At 45.4% G+C, this 22,360-nt stretch overlaps 1 protein-coding gene across 1 annotated transcript in view; it reads right to left on the bottom strand.

The window, feature by feature from the left end:
* Positions 1-15,863: 15,863 nt before the first annotated feature.
* The window catches only part of RPRD1B (regulation of nuclear pre-mRNA domain containing 1B), a 51,066-nt gene continuing 44,569 nt past the window's right edge, over positions 15,864-22,360 (bottom strand). The window contains exon 7 of the mRNA XM_008698111.2: positions 15,864-18,531. Within this exon, the coding sequence (XP_008696333.1) occupies positions 18,382-18,531 (150 nt within the window). The 3' untranslated portion in view covers positions 15,864-18,381. The remainder of the gene's footprint in view (positions 18,532-22,360) is intronic.

Here is a 22,360-nt window from a genome sequence, read left to right as displayed (position 1 = left end):
ATAGAAACATACCTGCACACAAAAGCTGAACAAAGATACTTACAGCGGCATTATTCACAGTAGCTAGAAAGTAGAAATAACCTAAATGCCCATCCACTCATGAATGGTTAATCAAATGTGGGGCATTCCTGTAATGGAATATTACTCAGTAACAGAAGGGGATGCGGTGTCACTATGTACTACAACATGAATGCACCTGCCAGGCTTTGCGCCTACGTGAAAGAAGCCAGTCATAAGAGATTAGATATCGGATGATTCCATTTATACAAAATGTCCAGAACAGACAAATAGAAAGTTAGATCAGGGGCTGTCTACGGCCAGGGGTGGGCCAAGGAGGGGGTGGGGTCAAGAGGATAGGGAGTGACTGCTAATGAGTACTTTCTTTTTGGAGATGATGAAAATGTTCTAAAATTAGGTTATGGTGATGGTTGCACAACTCTTAGATATACTTTAAAACCACTGAATTGTACACTTTAAGTGGATGGACTTTCTGGTATATAAATTATATCTCGATAAAGCTGTTTAAACATAAAAAGATCTTCCATGCCTTTGTTCATGCTGCTCCCATGCCTGAGTTGTTCTTACCTTCTTCTATTTCTCTGAACTTCCAAAAATAACTGGGTTCTGAGGCCCAATTCAAATGCCATCCCAAAGATTGCCTGGGTCCATTCCCATCAGACATAATTTCTCTCTCCTCAGAACTCTTGTGGCAACTCACATCATTCACTCAGTGATGATTTATAAAGGCACATATCAGGTGTCTGGCACTTATTATCTTCCACGTGATTATTTAAGTACCCATGTCATCTCTGCTACTATACTGTAACCTTTCGGAGAGAGGAGACTGTATCTTGTTCCCTTCTATGAACTCAGAACCCAGCCATGTGACTGGCACACATGAAAGGTACGTGGAATTCATTCTAAATTTCCCTTTCCTCCCATCACCCTTCCCACTAGGAAACATAAGGATATAAAATGATGGAAAGTAAAAAGATGGAATAAAATATAGCTTGCAAAGGAATTGTGGCATGACTATATTAATATAAAATAAAAGAAGCTTTGTCATTGAAAGTATTACCAGAGATCAGAAGGGCACCGTATGATAAAAAATGTTTTAGTAAACTCTTTTAATTTTATAAACACCTAATGACATAGTTGAAAATGGGCAAAAGAGAAATTGACAGAACTATTAGAAAAATTCAAATCCAAGTCATAATGGAAGATTCAATGTATCTCTCTCAGAATTTGGCCGGACATGGAGGCAAAAAGTCAGTATAGGGATAGGTTATGCAACAGTGACAAAAAAAAAAATTCCCAAAGTCTTGGTGGCTTAATACAACAAAGGTTTATGTCTTACTCACATAGAGTGCAGTAGTGAGACAATTCCTAGGGCAGTTCTCCTCCATGCAGTTACCTAGGGACCCAGGCATCTCTCACCACATGCCCCTGTCTTCTCAGTGTGCTTCTAAAGAAGAAAAAAACGTGGAGGTAGCACACTGTCTCTTAAGTGCCTTGGCCCGGAAGTTAAACATATCACTTCCATTCACATCTCTTTAGCTAGAACTGGTCACATGGCCTCTCTTGTCTCCAAGGGTATGGAAAAGTGTAGTCTGCCTATATCCACCCCCAAAAGAGAAGAATCAGGTAGGAACGAGCATTAACAGTTTTTACTCAAAGGACTGAAATAAATGACATGTACAGATAACTTCATCCAACACCTTATTTTCAAACACATAAGACAATTTACAAAATTTGACTATGACCTGAGCTATAAAGCCAGTCTCACCAAATTCCAAAGAACCAAAACTACACAGAGCATATTATCTAAACTGCTACTCCTTATAACGAAGGTATAAATCAATAATGAGATAATTAGAAATTTTCTACATGCTAGGAAATTCAAAAATAGACTTCTAAATAACCTATGGGTTAAAAGAAGAACTGATAGAGGAAGCTAGAAAATATTTTTAATCAATTGATAATGAAGAAAATTCATATCAAAATTTGTAGGTGTGGGTAAATCAGTATGTAGAGGGAAACTTATAGTCTTAAGTGCATATGTCAGAGAAGTTGAAAACTGATAAACACTCATGCCAAGATATGGGAAAAAGAATCTCAAAACAAATCTAATAAAAGTAGGAGAAAGTAAATGATAAAAGCAAGAACAGAAATTAATAACATAAGAAAGCAAAGATTAAAACAGAGCTAATCCAACAAAGCCAAAGTTGGTTCTTTGAAAAGACAGTCAAATTGATAAACCCCTGACTGAAACTGGTCTAGAGAAAAACATATATGGCCCCTCAAAACACCAATATTAGGAATAAAAAGTGAGCCATCACTACAGATACTGCCACCATTAAAGGATAAAAGAGGATGTTTTGAGCAACATTGAATCAATACATTTGAAAATTTAAATGAAAAGGACAACATCCTAGAAAGGCATAATATACCAATTTTGACTTGAGACAACATAGGAAACCTACATAATCCTCTGACAGTTAAGGATATTGAATCCATTGTTAAACCTTTTCCATACAGAAAACTTCAGCTCTAGATGGCTTTACTGACAAGTTCTACCCAACATTCAAAGAAGAAACTGTTTTTGTCTTTGATGATCTCTTCCAGAGAGTGGAGAAAGAGTGAGTAATCTCCAGTTCGTTTTATGAGGCTAACATAACCTGCACACCAAGACAGGACAGAGATATGGCAAGAAAGGAAAATTACAGGCCAATTTAACTCGTAGCTAGAAATGAAAAATCATGGATAAACTGTTAGCCACAAAAATCCATCAATACACAAAAGGATATCACAACCGAAACAGACTAATCCCAGGAATACAAGGTCAGTTTAACATTAGAAAATCCACTAAGGTTGGGGCACCTGGGTGGCTCAGTCAGTTAATTGGCTGACTCTTGATTTCAGCTCAGGTCATGATCTTAGGGTTGTGAGAGTCTCTCTCTCTCCCCCTCTGCCCCTCCCCTCCCCACTTGTGCTTGCTCTCTCTCTCAAAACAAAACAAAACAAAACAAAACAAAACAAAACAAAACAAAACAGCAGAAAGAAAAGAACAAGAAAATCCATTAAATGAAATGGAATTCAGGCTAATTCAGCACATAAACTAATTAAAGGACAAAACCTACATGCAGAAAACCATTTGATAAAAATTTAACACTTATTCATGATTTAAAACTAACAAAAAATAATCTAGGAAATTATAAACAGAAAGGAATTTCCATCATTGATAAAGATGTCTGCAGCTAACATGGTAAAATACAGCAAGTTTTCCCTTTGGAGATCAGAGACAAGTCAAGATGCCCATTATACCCATTTACTCAACAGTTATTTACTGGGGGTCTTAGCCGCTGCAGTAAGGCAAGAAAAAGAAATGAAAGAGGTAAGATGTGGAGAAAAAAACAAAACTGTCATCTTTCCAAAGTAACATAATTATGTATAGAGAAACTTCAAAATATGCAACTATGTCATTTAAATTGACAAGAAAATTTAGCATTTTTATTGGATTCAAAATAAATATATTAAAAGTATGTTTTTATGTAACAACCCACTGAATTATTGAATGAAGCTGTTGGGGGAAGGTTTGTTTTTGCAGGGCAAGGTCTTCTGAGCACTGAGAGCTGAACCCGTGGGAACAGGTACCTGCGTGAGCTCCCCCCTACTGGAAGGGTTCCAGCAGGAACAGGATGGGCCGTGTCCAGGGGTGCTGGGGAAAGAACCTGGGCTCAGGGTGAGAGGTTTGTCCCTTGCCAGTCTGGGCCTCAGCTCTTTGAACAGCCAGTCCCGGAAGGCAGCCTGTCTTCTCTCTTTTGGCTCCTCTCTATGTCAGCTTAATCCCTTTGGTAAATTGGGTAAAATGAACCAGGATTTACGGCTCCGGGAAATATGTGTAGCAGTTTCTAATCTTATTGCTGTCCACTCCCTCCTCCTAGGCTCTGCTTTCAGAGAAAACCCACAACGGTTATTTCTCGCCCTCTTCCCCCTGTCCCTGCTGCACCAGACTTCTCTTCCTACTTCGAGTCCTCAGTTCAGACCACGCATCCTGAAACACCATGCTACCTGGTTTGTGAAATGCAATTTCACATGGTCCCTTGACGGCACAACCCGGGAGAGGAGAGCTGCTTTCGCTGGAGTTGGATGGGGCCCTGCCTCCTTGGCTCTCCCACCTTACTCCCCGAAGCAGCTCCCCCAACCACTGAGGCGCCAAATCCCTCCTCATCACAGAGCCACCAGAGAGACACAGTGGGTAAGCACACACTTCGGAGTCAGACGCTCTTGTGTTTTCCTGCTACGTGACCTTGGACCTTGGTTCTCTCCCCTGCAACGGGGCGGAGCTCATAGGCAGTCTCACTTTGGCAGGGTTACTGAGAGGGTGAAACGAGGTGATGGCTATAAGGGCTCGTCCCCCAGGAGGTGCTTCGTACACCCATGTAGGTATTGGCCATCTCTGGGATTTGGGGGAGTCCCTCGGCACCTCTCTCTGGACTCAACATAGCAGCCCCGGGGCCATGAAATCCGGGAGGCAGCGTGGTGTGGGAGTGGAGGCAGTGTCCCCCCACTGGGGACACGGCCACAAGGCCCCACTGGCTCTACTTGCAGCTGGCACGTCATGGGCAGATGCAGGGAAGTGAGGCTGTTCATAAATCTGTCCATTTCCAGGACGCCTCCCCTCGAGGGCCCCTGTTATGACAGGCACCGCAGGACGGCGGAGGCCCAGCTGGCTGCAGACCCAAATGTTGGCTGGGCCACTAGATAACTCTGTAATGAACTGTCCCTCAAGCCGGAGGCCTTAACCTTGCTGCTGGCCTGGAGGCCTGGGCTCTGTGGTTAACCCTTCCCTTCCCAGCCCCGAGGAAGCCGAGGGTGCAGCCTGTGTCAGGGAGAGCTGTATTCATCACCTACGGCTGCGCCTAACACATGACCCTGAAATTCAGCAGCTGGAAATAACACGATTATTAACTCTCAGTTTCTGTGGGTCAGGAATCTGCAAGTGGCTTAACGGGGTGGCTGTGACTCGAGGTTTTCCATGAGGCTGCCGTCGCGGTGTCAGCCTTGGTGGCGGTCATCTCAAGGCTTGACTGGGGGTGATCAGATTCCAAACTCACTTAGACAGCTTATGGCAGGCCTCCGAAGATCCACTTCCAAGTGCACTCGCACGGGCCTCTCCCCAGCTCGAGCCATGGAGAGACCGAGAGAGAGCACCAAACAGAGGTCACCGCCCTTTTATAACCCAGCCTCCTCTCCCGTCACCTCTGACATAGTCTTTTGGCTACAAGGCACTAAGTGCAGCCCACAATCAAGAGGGAAAAGCACAAAGTTGTGAAAACCCAGAAGCGGGGGGTCGCTGGGAGCCGTCCCAGAGGCTGCCTACGTCACGGGCTGCTGCTGGGACACGCACGTAGATCTGAGGCCCGCTGGCCTTCAGGTGCACCTGCTCGCACCGCGGGAGTCGGTCCCAACTCTCCTTCCATCTTGCACCAAGGCCGGAGGATTCCAAATCCTAACGCGCCCTCAAGCCTGACCTCTCCCTCTCGTTCAGCTGGCATGGTTCCGGGCAGGCCCCCGTCGTGTCTCCCCAGGATGTTGTCCCTCCGTCACACCACCCCACTGGTCCCTTGAATCTCTTCTGCTCCCCTCAGTCCCCACTCGTCCCTCCCACCATCTCCTGTCTCTTCCCAATAGTACTCAGAGAAGTCTTTTCCAAACGCAGATCAGACTCTGTCTTTCCTTGCTGGAAATCCTCCAGAGGCTTCCCCCATGCTCAGCACCAGCATCCAAGTCTTCTCTAAGGATGACAAGACTGCAGGGTCTGGCTCACCCCGAACCTCGACAGCCTCAGCTCCCAGCAGTGCTGGCTCCTTCCGGTGCCTCTGGTCACAGGCTTTGCACACACTGTTCCTCTTCCAGCAGCGCTTTTCTCGTCCCCTTCGCCTCGTTCACCCCTCAGCACCCTCTAGATCTTGGCTCGAGTCACTTCCTCGAGGAAGCTGTCCCCATCCCGGATGACTAGGTTCCGGTCTCCGGTGGAAAACTTGCGCCCTTCTCACGGTGCTCTGCTAGGCACACTGTTCCCTTACCCGGCTGGTCGTTGTCAGGCCCCCGAGACGGTAGGCGGCATAAGGACAGGTTTGGCTGGCTGCATCCATCATGCCTGTCACCACTGGGTGCTTAAGTAAGAGCTGTCAAATTAAAAAAAAAAAAGAAAGTCTTCGTGCAGATGATAAAACTACGACTTTGCGACATAATTCGTCAGAACTATCGAACTCCGGGGCTCAAAGGGGGCTCAGAAACCAGCCAGCCAACCTCCTCATTTTGAAAGAGGAAACTGAGGCTCAGAGACAGGGAAGGTCTTCTCAGGTCAGAGTGAGTGAGAGCAGAGAGCAGAAGCCAGACCTCTGACGTGACCCTCCGCCTGCCATTCTCCATCTGTCACGGAAGCCCCACTTGCCTCTATCACCAGCCAAACTCACCACCGGTGCTTCGTGAGAGTCAACTGATCACCTCCATCAGCCCTACGCCCTTGGCACAAAGACTGGAAGCTTCTGGCAAAGCCTCCTCTGGGGTAAATTCTTTTCTTAGCTTGAACTCCTTCAAGATGCACCACCAGTCCCGAGGATGGCCATTTCATCCCAAATGAACCACAAGACCTATTCTTTTTTTTTTTTTTTTAAAGATTTTATTTATTTATTCGACAGAGATAGAGACAGCCAGCGAGAGAGGGAACACAAGCAGGGGGAGCGGGAGAGGAAGAAGCAGGCTCATAGCTGAAGAGCCTGACGTGGGGCTCGATCCCATAACGCCGGGATCACGCCCTGAGCCGAAGGCAGGCGCTCAACCGCTGTGCCACCCAGGCGCCCCAACACAAGACCTACTCTTGAAGATTCTCCTTTTGGGTTCCTCCCAGGAACCTGAGACCATTTGAATTATCGGGGACCTGAGATGCTCTGGGCCAATTCCAGAAGGGGAAACTGAGGCCAGAGAAGGCCCAAGACTTTCCCAAGGTCACACAGTGAAGTAGCAGCAGGGCGGGGACCCAGACCTGGGCCTCCTCGCTCTCAGGCCAGCGCTCCTGTCTCCACAGTGGGATCAACTTGAAGGCACCTGCAGGCTCCGACCTCACGCCTACAGATGCTTCTCAGAACAAGGATTCTTTCTCGGCCTGTGGTCAGCTGTGCAGACTCCGGTCACCGGTCTTTAGCAGAGAATAACTCTCTACTTGCAAAAGTGGCCAACACACTGGCATTCTAAAACAAACAAACATTCCGAAACAAAATGATACCGCAAACAAACCGGTATGGCGAAAATGAAACACACTGGCAATTAAAAAAAAAAATCTCCAACTGGCATTCAAATTAGTTGCCAACATTTAAAAATGGAGAGATTTTTACAGACAAATCCAGGTTTCTACCCTCTCCTAGAAAAATCAGACAATCTGGCCGTCGTGGCACTGCCTCCCAGCCTGCTGACCCTCGGCTCACCTGCCCAGCCGTTATCACACACGCCCGTCCGTGGCTGGCCACATTTCTTCCCTTCCACTGCCCTCCAAGGCCTTGAATGCATTCAAGTTTACCGCCTTTCTGCTGTGGGGTTCGAGAACCCCCTCTGTGAGTATTGCCCACGTAAGTGGTCACATAGACACAGTTTGATGCCTCTGGAGACAGAGGGGTCACTACCAGTCTGTTGCATGGCTGGTCGAAGAGCCCTAGTGGGAGCGAGAGCTTGATTTGAACCATGGCCCATTTGAATCCGTGTTTAACAGGTCACGCTATAATTTAATACCAGAGCCTAATAAATTTTTAAGTGCCTCATGACCAGGATTCTCCGTGCTTGTTTTGGCCGAGGCATATAAGAAAGCCACTCTTCGGAATGACTTCACAGACTTCCAGGCCATTGAAAAAAAAGTCCAGATGCCACTGGATTATGTGCAAACACGGGGCCAGGTGTGGACGTCCCTTCTGAAGTTTCAAGGGCAGCCACCGGCAATATCAAAAGAGGGTTTGAAGGTCCATCTTTGGGTTCTTGAGCAATGGCAGCTCTCAAAGCGCCTTTCTATGACCCTGCCAGGAGCTGGAACCACCACCCCCGTGTTTCATAATCCATGGAGGAGGGGGGCTTCATACAGCAATGTGAGGCCACCGGGCACTTCATTAGGAGGCAAGGAATCTGGGCCGACGCTCTTCGTAGAGTTCTTGGCAAGCTTCAAATTTTGCAACTTTAGAATAGCACGCTTATCCATAGTCAAATCTCAAAGCCAACAGAAATACTAGAGTCTGGGACTATTAGATCGGGGCGGGGCCATGTATGTCTCATCTCGAATGACTCTCTACCTTCATTGAGAAGTGCCCGACAGAACCCCAGACAAGAAGGGTCAGCCAGCCGTGGCGGGGCAACCAGTCTTCTTGATGATGGGTCAGAAGTTCTCTCCATTCAAAAGTCCATCTCTTGTCGCCAGGTTGTACCCTCAAAGTCAGAACCATGTTTATGCCTGTATTCATCGACAGCCCTTGAGGACCACCACGCTTGCCCTCCCCTCATCTGCAAGCTAAATCGTCCCAGGTCATCCACTCCTCCCTGGGAGGTCAAGGCCTGCCCACCCTCCTGCTGTTGACCAGCGTCCCCCCCCGCCTTAGCATCCTTTTTCACAACAGCTGTGGCTTTAAGGAGGCGCAGTTCCTGCTCCAGGACCTCCAGAGAGAGAAAGGCTGAGTCCAGCTGTGCCTCATCCCAGGCTCGCGGGCCCAGAGTTTGTAGGGGTTGTTTCATATCAGCACACAGCTTTTATTTATTTAACACATACTCCTGTCGCTCGGCTGACTTTAGCAATATCGATTCATTAAACTGCCATAAACATCTGAGATCGAGTCTATTATCATCCTGAGGATACAGATGATGAAATCAGGATATCAAGATGCAGGGGGAAGTGAAGTCACTCGGTCAGGGTGCCAGGGAGCTGAGGAGACTGGGCCTCGACTCAGACCACTGGAGCCGTGCTGCCTTCCTTCCCTGCGGCTGTCATGTCGAACGTGGGGAGGAAGGCCTCTGGGGAGAACTGGAAACACTGTCTTCCGGATAAGTCAGACTTGCCCTGGGATGTGAAGTGACTTGTCTCAAGTTGGGATTTCACCCAGTTCCAAATTCAGGGCTCTTTGCTCCAGCCTGGAGCACGCTGAGTGGCCTCACCAGGTTTAAGTGAAGTGGAATCCTCCAGGGTAACAATACTACAAAGAACCTATCGAGGGAAGTGAAACTCGCTCTAACCTGGCTTCGAGTCCACACCCACCTCCGAGAGGCCACCATAACCCAGTGAGGCCCTGGGCCAGGGAGGAATACCCAACGCAGGCATCTGATATTTTGGAAGAGTGCATTTTAGGAACGACATGGAGACCTCATTAATTCACGACGCAGCAATCCAGAAGTCATCATGGTCTATGCTAGGCCGATGCGCACAGTACATCAGTCCAGAGATGGGATAAAGAACGCTGGTACCCGGTGCTGGGCACATCACCTCGTCTGGAAGTATCTTGCCCCCTCCGCTGGGCTTGACGTATACTCGTTCGTTCTGCCTGAAGCACGGGCATCATATGGCAGGCACCTGGCTGCTGTCTGCTCCCGGTGGGAGGGAACAGGGTCCTCTGCCTGCAGCACAAGAGGGGAACATGCAGACCGTCCCCGTGGTGGCTGCGGGATGAGAACCGTGGGCCGTGGGGTACTGATGCTGTTGTCATACACCGTTGCTCTTTTGTATGTTATAAACCCCCAATACGTTATTATCTCTGTTTCAACAATTCTCTTTTAAAGATATTTAAATCAAAAGAAAACATGATGCACTCCCCCATGCAGTTTTCAGTGTTCTTCCCTCCCTTCTGGAGATCCAGATTTCCAGCGGATATCATGTGTCTTCTGTCTGACGTTGCTGAGGTCTAGTGGTGACTAATTCTTTCAGCTTTTGTCGCACTGAAAATGTTTTTACTTCGCTTTTATTTTTGAAAGACGCTTTTGCTAAATACAGAATTCTAGTTTGACAGGAGACCTCCCCCCATGGGATGTCATGGGCATTCTCTTCTGGCTGGCGTAGTGTCTGAGGAGAAGTCGCTGTCACTCGGGCCTCCGTTACTCTGCGTTTTCTGGTTTTTACCCCGGCCCAGCACCTTGACTCTGATGTGCGCTGGCACGTGCGGCTTCTTCAGGGTTGTTCTCCCTGACGTGCTCAGCGGGATCAATTGCTTTACAATTCTCATCATAGCTGGGGAACGGCCCTTATTCCTTCAGCTATGTTTTCTCCTCCCCTCTTTCCTTTCCTTCTGATACGGATTTTTGGCAGTCGGTGTTGTCCCGTGGGCTGTTCCGTTTCTTTCTTTTCTGGTATTTTCTCTCTGTGCTTCGTTCTGAATCACTGCTATTTCTGTGTCTTTAATTTCACTCACACTTTTCTTCTGCAGCATCCAGTCTGCGGTTAATCCCACCCTGGCTTGGTTTAGTTTCCGATACTGTATTTTTCATCTCTGGAAATTTGATTTGGGTTTTAAAAATATATGTCCTACGTCTTTCCTCATTATGTTCATATTCTCCTTTATATCCTTGAGCATTTATCACGTTACCAACAGCTGTTTCAGATCTCTGTCAACCACGTCCTTTGTCCGGGCCATTCTGGATCTATTGGTTTATTTTTCTTCTGACTCTGGTCATATTTTTTCTGCCTCTTTGCATGTGTGGTGATTTTTTTTTTTTTTTTTTGGATGCCAAAGAGGACCTTTTACACTGTTGAGTGCTAGGTTTTGTTGTATTTCTTTAAACAGAGCTGGACTTTGTTTTGCCTAGTGGTTCAGTTACAGACCAGCTTGAGGCTTACTATTAAGCTTTATTTATGGTTGGCTGAAAGCAGCCTTCCCTCTAGTCCTAATTTAGTCCAACTACAAAGGCATGACCTTTCTGAGGATGCTGTCCAATGCTCTGTTATGATGAGGCCTCTCTGCTCTGGCTAGCAGAAGCTTGCAGCTATTCCCGGACCTCTGTGAGCAGCGGGAACTAGCGAGGCTGTTGCTTTCTGTTTGTTCTTCCCTTGGTCACACCAACTTTCATCCCACGCCTCCTGCGCAGATCTCACCTAAGGGGTCAAGGGAACGCTCTGCGGATTTTCGGGGCGCAGTGGCTGTGCAGCTACCCCTGTTACTTCTCCCCGCAAATTCCACGCACCGCAACCTTCCTGAACTCTGACGTCTGTCTCCTCAATTCAGTGACACAGGGGGCCTCCGGCTCCCCCGTCTGCACTGTAGATTGGGAATACCCTCAGTGAGTAAGATGGGGCAATCACCTCCCTTATCTGTTTCCCTTCTCTCGGGAACTCACAGTTCTGTGCTTCCTGATGTCCAATGTCTGAAAACATTTGTTTTACATATTTGAATGCTTTTTCACTTGTTTACATGGCGGAGGGTAATTCCCATAGCACTTACTCCTTCAGAGGTGGGACTGAAAATCTCTACCCTAGTTGTTTTCATTTGGGGTTAAACTTCAAAATATCATTTCACTAACAGATGGTGACTTCACTAAAGTTTGCTAGAGACCTTTAAGAAAATTGTGTTTGGAGTTAATTCATGAATATTCTTGAGTTTTACAACTCTACCAGGGAGCCAGGCTCTGTCAAGAATTTATGAAAAGCTGAGCTGGGAAGAGATCTTCAAGGTTAACAAGAGTTGATCAAGAGACAGCCCACTACTTAAGGTAACTCAAAAAGGATCAAAGACCTATATAAAAGCGCTAAAAGTATAAAATTGCAGAAGGAAATATAGCAGTAATTCCTCATGACCTTAGATTTAGCAACGTTTACTTAGATGTGACATCAAAAGCACAAGATGCAAAAGGAAAGATAATGGAATGCATCAAAATTATAAACTTATGTATATTAAAGGATGCTATCAAGAGAGTGAAAAGATGCCTACAAGATGGGAGAAAATATTTATGAATCATGTATCTGATAAGGGCCTAATATCTAGAATATATGAAGAACTCTTAAAACCCACCAACAGAGACAACCCAATTCAAAAATGTGCAAAGGGGGCACCTGGGTGGCTCAGTCTGTTAAGCATCTGCCTTCAGCTCAGGTCATGAGCTCAGGGATCCTGGGATTGAGCCCTGTGTTGGGCTCCCCGCTCATCGGGGAGTCTGCTTGTCTCTCTGCCCCTCCCACCACTTGTGCTCACTCTTTCTCAAATAATCTTTAAAGGAAAATGGGCAAAGGACTTGAATAGACACTTGTCCAAAGAAGGCACATGAAAAGATGCTCACTGCCATCAGCCAGTAGGAAAATGCAAATACCTACCACAATGGTCACTATTATGGGTTGAATTGTGCCCCCTCCTAAAAAACGATAGGTTACAAGCCTAAGTCCCAGTATCTGTGACTGTGACCTTATTTAAAAATAAGGCCTTTGCAGGTTTAATCAAGTTGAGGTCATCAGGGTGGGCCCTCAAAAGAGGTAAATTTGGACAAAGACATAGGGGGAATATGGCCCTGTGAAGACACAGGCAGAGATGAGTTATGTTGCCACGGGCCAGGGAATGCCTGGAGCTACCAGAAGCTGGAAGAGGCAAGGAAGGAGCCTCTCCTAGAGGACTTGGAAGGAGGAGTGTGGGCCTGCAAACATCTCACAACTGTGAGACAATAAATTTGTTGTTTTAAGCCACCTGGTTTCTGGTACTTCTTTGTGGAGCCCTGGGACACAAATACAGCTATAAGTTTTAAAATGGAAAATAAAGTGTTGGCAAGGGTGATGGTTAATTTTATGTGTCAACTGGGCTAGGCCACAAAGCCCAGCTTTTGGTCAAGCATTTTTCTGGATATTTCTGCGAAGGTGCTTTTAGGATGAGATTAACATTTAAATTGAAGGATCAGATGACCCTCTACATGGGTGGGCCTCATCCAATCAGTAGAAGGACTTAAAACAGACTGACATCCCCCTTCAGCAAGAAATGCCACCAGCGGACTGTCTTTGGACTCAAATGCAAATCTTTCTTGGGTTTCCAGCTGCTGGCCTACCCTACAGATTTTGGACTTACCAAGCCCCCGCAATTGCATTTCTCTCCATATTCACACCTCCAGCTCTTAGCTTTCTCCTCCTTAGCACTACACCTTGAGGAGGGCCCTTGCCTCTTGGTTAGGATCTGAGATGACCCCGTGCCAGTTCTCTTGCATACAGCCCACATCCGGTCCTTGGGAGACGGACATCCCTTGACTGACAAACTAGAAAAGGCTGCACCCAACCCAGCCACCTCTCCCTTGCTCCATCATCAAAGCACCTTGCTACTGGCATCCCATCCTTTGGATTTTTTCCAGACAGGGGTCTGTCCTGTGCACTGGATTGTCACCCTACAGGAGACACGTATTAAGCTCTACTGAAGCCCTCTCCCTAGTCTGAAGGTAAGGGGCAGCTGGGATCCGCTCCTGTCCCTTGGGGGACTCCAAACACCGATGGATCTCTTCAAAGAAACCTGCACCCCAAGTCCCCCCACCTTCAACTCTAACTCCTGACTCTTTTATACCTTCCATGTGAGTGAGAAAGTTTAAGTGGGCTACAGGTGTTTTACCATCTCCACTGTAAACCCAGCATATGGTACAGGCACATGGCATCTATCACTGCCTTCCAAAACACATCTACTTTAACATCTCGTTGTATGAGCGTTTAAATGCCTACATTCATTATTGAATCTAGTACAGCTACTGTCGAACCCCTACTTTATCCCAGACATGGCACTAGGCCCTTTTTAAAAACTCCTCCTTTAAAGTTATTAATAGGTATGTTTGTGACCACTTTACAATTCTATAACTAAGAATTCATCCAGATAACTGGCATTTAAAAATCTACGGAGTGCATTGTGCGGGCACTTAAGTAAGATTCTCAGTAGGAGGAAATCCTCTGAAAACCTGGGTGTATTAAACTTTGGATCTGGAAAGAACTTCAGTTACTTAGTCAACCCCCGCCCTCCCCCCATTCGTTCCATTTAAGCAGCAGCTAAGGTCTCTAAAGGCTGAGGGACTCGGCCAAGGTCATCACAGTGAGAGGAGATCAGATGTGGGTCATCACTTGCCACAGCTGTCTCCTATTTATTAGATATTAAATACTAGATAAACTCTGATTCGTACTAATTTTCATGTTTATCCAACCAGTGGTAGAAATTTTAATGCAAAATAACTATTTCAGAGTCTAAAAAATTGAACCAACTGGGCTTTCAACACTGCATGAAGCTATGTGAATCCCAATCTACTGTACAGGAGAATAATGGATTCTTAATTGAATCTGTGCCTTAGAGTGGAAGAATGATTTTTAAATGAAAAACCCCACGAAGGTGGTGATGAGAAATGAGTTTATCCAGATGGATGATTCTGGCAGAAAGTAAGACAGCAAACCAGGCTGGAAAATAGCTTTTTCTTAAAAGATCTCCAATATGCCAAATGCAGATTAATTTGCGCTCAGTGAACGGTGTTTACTCTCATCCTCCTAGTCCTGGACCTGTGTCTTGTGTTCTGATCCTTGTAGACTACAATCTCCAGGGTTCCATTTACGCTCCCTTCTTTTTTTAAAGTAACTATATACAGCACGATGGTGGTATCATTAACCTATCTAACAAGTGTTCCTAGGAACCTAGGATTTGCCATTCAGCGTTCTCAGGCTTTAGTCCTGCATTCTTCTCCCGCAACACAACCACTATAAGCTTTTAGGGCTGGCAGAGAACCCAGAAATAATTTTGTCCAATACCACGTTTCAGAGGTAAGAAAACTGAGGCCCAGAGAGGGAAGTACCTGGCCCAAGAAGGTCACACGGAGAGTTAACGACTCTAATCACAAAAGTGAAGCATTTTGACAGATTCATGAACTCCTAGGCAGTTTCATCTTCAGCTTTGAAGACCTCGCAGTCATATTTTGTAGCCTGCAGTGCTAATTAAACCCGAGGAATTATGGACTTACTATTTATAGGTAGGAGTGGAGGCATTAAGTAGGCCATGAAACCTGGGGCCACAGGAGAGTCTGTCTCCTGAGATTCACATATCACATTCAACCTTTATATTTTAAGGCAGAACTTCAGCAACACATAGTTTCGACTCCCCTGATTCTGGACTTGGCCTTGAGCTGCACTTCAGTCTTGAAGGACCACAGCTACTGTAGTCTTTTTGCATTCCGAGATGGGGAACCCCACTTTTCCTGGCAAATATTGCCAGCACCCAGTGGGAAGGGTAAAATCAGCCTTCCAAAAGGCTGTATTTCAAACTGTTTTTCTATTATTTCAAGTTCTCACCAACAATGCTTAGCCAGTATGCCTTCATTGAGAGTGAAAGGAAAAGAGAAAGGAAACCTACAAAAAAAAAAAAAAGGTTTTTAAAAGACATACCACTTGGATTTATTATCCTCTCACATTTTTCTTCTTTTTAACTGTTCAGAGTGGCTTTCACTGGATTGCCAAAATCAAATCTCTCTCCGGAGACCCAGCAGGGTGAACAAAAGCGCTGAAATCAAAGAATTTCCAAGTCTGAATCCGTCAGAGACTGTGGTACTGGGGAAAAAGTCATTCAACCTCTCTCCATCGGTTCCCACTTCTGTACAATGAGGATAAAACTATGGAGGCACCTCTCCGGGGCACTGTGTGGATTGGCTAATTAAAGCTAATTAAGCCCCTGGAAAGAACTAGAAAATACTATGTAAGTGCCGAGTATTTATGGGCCACTAACAGTCCCAAAACTCCTAAGGGACAAGATACTGTGCAGACAGCACAATCTCTATTGGTGATTACTAATCATCCACTGCTTACAAAGAAAGCATCGGGTGTTCTGTAACAAGGCAGGGAAAAGAAACATCACACGATGTCGTTCAACAACACCATCTTTATTCAAAAATATATATCTATGAGACATTTCAGAATATACTGCTGCCGCCAATGACAGCCTATGCTTCTAAATAAAGTCCTAAATTAATATACAAATTTAAGCTTTAAAAATATTCTTTAAGAAAAAAAACAAAACAAAACAAAGAAGAATGAAGACTTTCTGAGGAATATGACCTAAAGGCAAGGTCCTTTGAGGCCTATGGATGCCCTAAATAAAGAAAAAACACAAAACAAAAACCACCCACCCCACCCCACCAGATCACCTCATACATACAAGGAGAAGAAAGGTTCATTTAAATTAAACAAATGAAGTAATAAGCACACTTGGGGAGGATATGGGGAGAATTAAGATTTAAAAAACAAAAGCATTTCATTAAAAAACAGAACAAAACAAAAAACCCCCAAAACTAACTTCCTCATAGGAAGTCCACTAGTAACAGGTGTTAGGAGGCCAACACACTCATTTACATAATTGCTACAGTTTCATTTTTTTTGCTCTTGCTGTAATAATTATGCACCAATTGCTGGTCAAACGCAATCTGATAAAAAATAGCAGTGGGTGAAATCCGTCATGTTAGAACATTTTCATCTAGCTGGTCAGAGCAAATATCTACTATACCCTTTTGATTCGTGGCTAGTAAAAGTTTGCTTCCTCGGTGAAAGCACAGAGAATGTCCAAGATGGGTCTGTTCCAAAACAAGCTCGCCCGCAGGACTAGAGCAGCACAGCATGGGGGGGGGGGGGGGGGGGCGTGTGCACAAACAGTGAAGACGAGAACTGATCCTGCGATTTTAGTAAAGTCACCTACTGCCCTATGGCCTCTGGGAAGAAAAACTTTATAGTTAGAGACTCATTAATTTAATAATGACAGGACAACAGGCAGTGTCAATAAGCAAACAACACACAGTCCGTATTCAAATCCGAAAAAGAGCTTAAATGCTACTATCTTCTACACAGAGTTAAACTGAACACCTGCTACGACTTTTCATCCCTCTCACTTCATGGCAGGCAGGAGAGCTTCTTAAAGGAAAGCCTGCCACACGTTTAAAACACAGGCTATGTTCCAACATGTTTAACATGTAAAATTACAAGTAATTGGCTTTTTGGTAATCCTGAAAATAATGACTCAAAATAATGGAGATTCTGAAGCCCCCACCACTGAATTCCTTTTTATAGCTTCTGGATTTCAGCCTCTGGGCTCTGACTCCTATTATACCATTGGGGCAAACTGTTTTCTGCCCTTTCCAATGTCAAAAATAAGCCTGCCAAATCAGAATGATTTACAGTTAGCAGGCCTAACCTTCACTAAAAGCAAGGTAAAAATCCTAAGTACATTATATAGTCATAATGTCAGCTGGCATGATAATGGAATTAAAACCCAAAATTAAAATCCCTGACTGCCCCCCTTCCTCCGCCCGAGACCAGCTCTTCAGTAACAGCCGATTGGAGTACTCCTCCCCCTCTGGGCACAAGGACACGTGCAGCGGCCAGTGGCGTAAACAGACAAACATGCACAGAGTGTCGTATTCGCAAGGGAGATATTCGAGTTTACTCACCATACTGTAGACACGCGCCCAGTGAAGGAAATGTTAGTGTGAGCCCTGCTCCCCAAAAGACATGGGCTGAAACAGCAACACCTGTGCAGAGCCCAGACTCTTAGTAAGCCTTTAGCTTTTGGGGTCCACCAGTGCCATTTCTAACAACTGCTTTCACAACGGATTAGGGCCAAAAGATCAGGTTTTTAGGAACGTTTTCTCTGACAGTGGGTGCTTGGGAAGGTTGTTTGTAGGGACCTGAAGCAAATTACTTACGTTTAACTCATGCCTGTGATCCCGGTTATTCTCGTTTCTGAACTGTGACTTTGTCCCGGATCAGCTTTAAATCCTATTGCTAGATTCCCCAGTCTGCTTACAACACAAACGCACCTCACCTCTGACTACACATCACGAGAAGTAAGGGAAAGGAAGGATGAGATTTGGCAAACTCTTTACGGCAAAGCTGCTGGACAGTCGTGCCTCCAACCTTCGGGGTAGATGGCAGCCAGGAAAGTCAATGACTCCAGAGCGAGTCCTTCAGTGAAGGCCTGTACTGAACTTGAACAAGCCCAGCTCAGAAAACAGAAGCTGCTTTCATGACACAATGCTGTCATAAGCGACAAGATTCTTCTGAAAGCTTCCAGAAGTGCACATGATTTTCATAACTTCTTGGGTGTAAAGAGAAAGCTAAGAATGGAAAACCGACAGGGGCATGAAAAAATGCAGTGGGAGAGTTTGTATTCCTTCCACATACGAATCTAAACCGGACTCCACTTGCCACTGTTCTGAATTGTGCTCAAAAAGAGAGGACGGAAAGGAGAATCAGAGTCCGTGGTTCGTTCTTGAGGTTGCGGGACCGGGATGAAGGAGGGACAAAACCAGGGGCCACAAGGTTATTTCCAACCATGACTTGCCCTCTTCTTTCTGCTGGTAGAGATGGGAATCTGGGGCATGACACCTGTCCTAGTCAGTTGAAAACAGGTCACCAGCAGAGGGCAGGGGGGCCAAGCCTCCTGTGACGTTGGGCAGCAATGAGAGGTCTGGCAAGCTCTGAATATGGGACTTCAGTTCCTTGCGGACCTGGGTTACCCGAGCAAGCTTCTGTTTATATTCCTACAGAGACAAAGAGAAGACAATGCAGTTAAGTCTGTGTGTGCTGATGGTCAGGCTTAAGGAGCCAGTACAGATACTCTCAGCTTCTTGCTCTACGTTCTCCCCACCAGACCGCCCCTTCCCCCTTCAGCTAAACTACAGTGCTTGGGTTCTCAAAAGGAAAAAAAAAAAAAACTTGACATAAAAAAGGAAAGCAGAGTTCAATACTGGCAACAGTGAATTAAACGGTATTTAACTTCACACTTGAGATCTGGAAGTAAAAGCAGTGATATTTTGTATTTGCATTCTCCTACGTGGTTCTCATCTATTTCAAAACCCCTTGTAAAATAAAATACAGATGCTCAGGCTTTCCAATTATCCTGAGGGCTCCACCTAGACATGCCTGGAAAAATCACTATAAAGCTCTACCTTCTGAGTTAAACTGAGAGTAATCCAGATCTATCACCTATCACCACCACCAAGCACCGCAGAAGCTCGAAACCCCCACTGCCACTACCTGCATCCAGGACTTCCTCATTCCACACCTGAGCAACTGTAGCGAGGCCTGGAGGAGGTTTTCCAGGAGGCTCCCCGAAACACGCCAGCTTTCCAGAAGCCCAGCTTTCATCAAGCTACTTCCTTGAGAAAGTGAAGCGTGGCACTGCTCTCTCTGTGACTGCTCAGAGTTCTAGATCTGCTAAGATTAGCTCCTGCCCAAATGTATTTCCCGCAGCTTCCCAGCCCCATATGCCCAGGCCACTGCCTGTGTGTGCCATTGGTTTGGGATTCCCCTCAAGCCTGGAGGCGATCTTTCTTCTCCTGGTCTCAGTGATGTTCTGCCTCCCTGTCTCTCCAGGAAAAGCTTTTCTCCTCATCCAGAAGACTGGTCCCCACCCCCACCCGTTCTGGACCTTCCTGCGCACTGAGGTGCACCTGAGCCCCTAACAGGCTGCTCTGAGGTGCTCTCTTCATACATGTTAGACTTCTTTGCTCCTCTCAAATATGACTTCCCTGATGACAGGAACTTGGTATACTATTTTCTTTCCTCCCAGCAAAAGGCACCCTTAGTTAATCTGTATGGGATAACAACCCTGGGCCTTGTGAGGTCTGTTTATGGCCCTCCTTGGGGCTGTTTTTTTTCCCTCTAGCTGTGTCACCCTCAGTCTTCCTGCAAAGACAGAAAGTTCCCGAGGATGGATCCCTGCTGACTAAAGCCTCTCCTGCAGGAATGTAACAGAAAGCACTGGGCTATGAGTCAAAGACCTGGGTTAGTTTTGGCTCTGGCTCTAACTTGCTACGTGACTGTGGGTGTGGTCCCTCTCTTCCTTTGTCCTCACCTTCCTTATCTGAAAATGAAGGAACTGGCCCACTCCTAAGATTGTTCTTCAAATTCTAGATTCCTTTGTACCAGACACCTTCTACACACTAGAGAGGCAGAGAGTTTGAGGGCATATACTTAAGCACTGCTGGGAAGAGTGATAAGACAGGAAAGAGGTTAAATGAAAAACACTTAGTTCAAGCTGTTAAGACAAAGTCCAAGAAAGGAGGGAGAGAAGAGATATGGAAGTCTGGGCTGGGAGGCTCTGTGCCCACATTAGTGCCGGCAGTCAAGACTTCTACCTGAAATGAGAGCTCCTCGCACAAGCCATTGGATGAAGAGACAGGAAGAAAGTAAGCTTGGGTTCCTGGGTTCCTGGTAACCCATTTCTGTCCTTTTGTAGACTTAACACAACTAAAATAATGACTTATGTGAATTATAAATAACAACTCCCCCATCAAACTAATGAGCTTCAGGAGGCTAAGACTGGACCCATCTGCTTTACCCATCATCCACCATGACCAGCAGTGCCCTGGAAACCGTAGGTGTCCAACAGTTGCCCAATAAATTAACAATACATAAAACAAAACATTACAAGCACAACACATTAAGGAATCAGCTTTCATTTTGAAACTGAAAACTAATTTCAGATCTGAGGATCTAAAATGTCAAGGTTCCCTGCCCTTCCCTCTGCAAACATTTTTCTTCTTTGGTTTTGCATACTTCAAGGGAAATTAATAGAGAATACCAATTCTCTATTACTGAACATGGATTCATTTAATGAACTTCTCCCGAATTCTATATACAAAAAGGGTAAAACAGTGACTGAATAGTTATCCCTTGCTCCCTGCCCAAATTCTCTGACCAAAGCTGATAGACGAAAGCCACTCTGACTTGGCGCCATCACTCTTAAAGAGGACTTTAAGCAAAGGAATTCCTTACGAACAGTCTGAAGACCATGAAGTCTCTAATGAGCGGATCTGGAGTCAGAATCCAAGGCTCTGCACTCTTTTTTTTTTTTTTTTAAAGATTTTATTTATTTATTTGACAGAGACAGAGACAGCCAGCGAGAGAGGGAACACAAGCAGGGGGAGTGGGAGAGGAAGAAGCAGGCCCACAGCGGAGGAGCCTGATATGGGGCTCAATCCCACAACACTGGCATCACGCCCTGAGCCGAAGGCAGACGCCCAACCGCTGTGCCACCCAGGTGCCCCAAGGCTCTGCACTCTTGAGTGACCCTCACACTAACTTAGCAAGTCCATCTGAGTTTAAAAGGGAAAGCAGGTGATCTCATTAGATACCACCTTAAGTTCAAATAATCCTCTCCCAGGCAATCTTTAAAAAACAAACAAACAAACCAACAAACACATGCACACACCAAAACAAACAAACCAACAAAAAAACATTTGTTCCTGTTTGGAGGTAGGGAGGTTGGGAGGTGGTATCGAATCATGCTTCGACTGCTACTACATTCTAAGTATCATCAAAGAAACTTCATTTTAATGAAAGGAAACATGTCCCCCATTGGGCCACCTGAAAGCTGACGAATCCCGTACACACCTCCTCATGCCACTGGGTTACTCCTTCCACAGGGATTTCTACTTTCAGAACAGGCGCATGAGCCTAGGAGGGGGGCAGCACCACAGAAAGGACAAGTGGGACTGCCAAGGATAAAGATGGAAAAGCAGAGAGTTTACATTAGCAGCCAGAACAATGAAATACTACTGAGGTATAAATCTAACAAAGTATGTACAAGACCCATATGAGGAAAACGGTAAGACTCTGATACAAATAAGAACTAAATAAATGGGAGATAGTCCATGTTCATGAATCGGAAGGCTCAATATTGTAAAGATGTCAGTTCTTCCCAACTTGATCTATAGATTCAATGCAGTCCCAATCAAAAGCACAGCAAGTTATTCTGTAAATAGAGACAAAGGGCTTCTAAAATTTATATGGAGAGGCGAAAGACTCCAAATAGTTAACACAATATTGAAAGAGAAGAAGAACAAAGTCTGACACTATTCGACTCCAAGACTTACTATGAAGCTACAGGAATCAAGACAATGTGATACTGGCCAGGGAACAGACAAACAGATCAATGCAGCAGAACAGAGAGTCCAGAAATACACCCACATAAATACAGTCAACTGATCTCTGACAAAGGAGCGAAGGCAATACAGTGGAGTATTTTCAACAGAAAAGTTGGATCAACTGGACACCCACATGCAAAAAAACAAATCTAGACATAGATCTTACACCCTTTACAAAAATTAACTCAAAATAATCACAGACCTAAATGGAAAACACAAAACTATGAAATTCCTAGAGGACAGCAGAAGTAAATCTAGATGATCTTTGGTTTGGTGATGACTTTTCGGATACAATACCCAAGTCCCGACCCATGAAGGAACACCTAAGCTAGACGGCGCTAAAAGGAAAATTTTTCTGCTCTGCGAAAGACACTGACTATCAACAGGATGAAAAGACAAGACACAGACCAGGAGAGAATGTTTGTAAAAGATGACATGT

The sequence above is a fragment of the Ursus maritimus genome, unplaced genomic scaffold (genome assembly GCF_017311325.1).
Source record: "Ursus maritimus isolate PB19 unplaced genomic scaffold, ASM1731132v1 scaffold_22, whole genome shotgun sequence".
NCBI classification, from domain to species: Eukaryota; Metazoa; Chordata; class Mammalia; order Carnivora; family Ursidae; genus Ursus; species Ursus maritimus.
The sequence above is the reverse complement of the archived record's forward strand: the minus strand, read 5'-3'. Positions and strand labels throughout refer to the sequence as shown.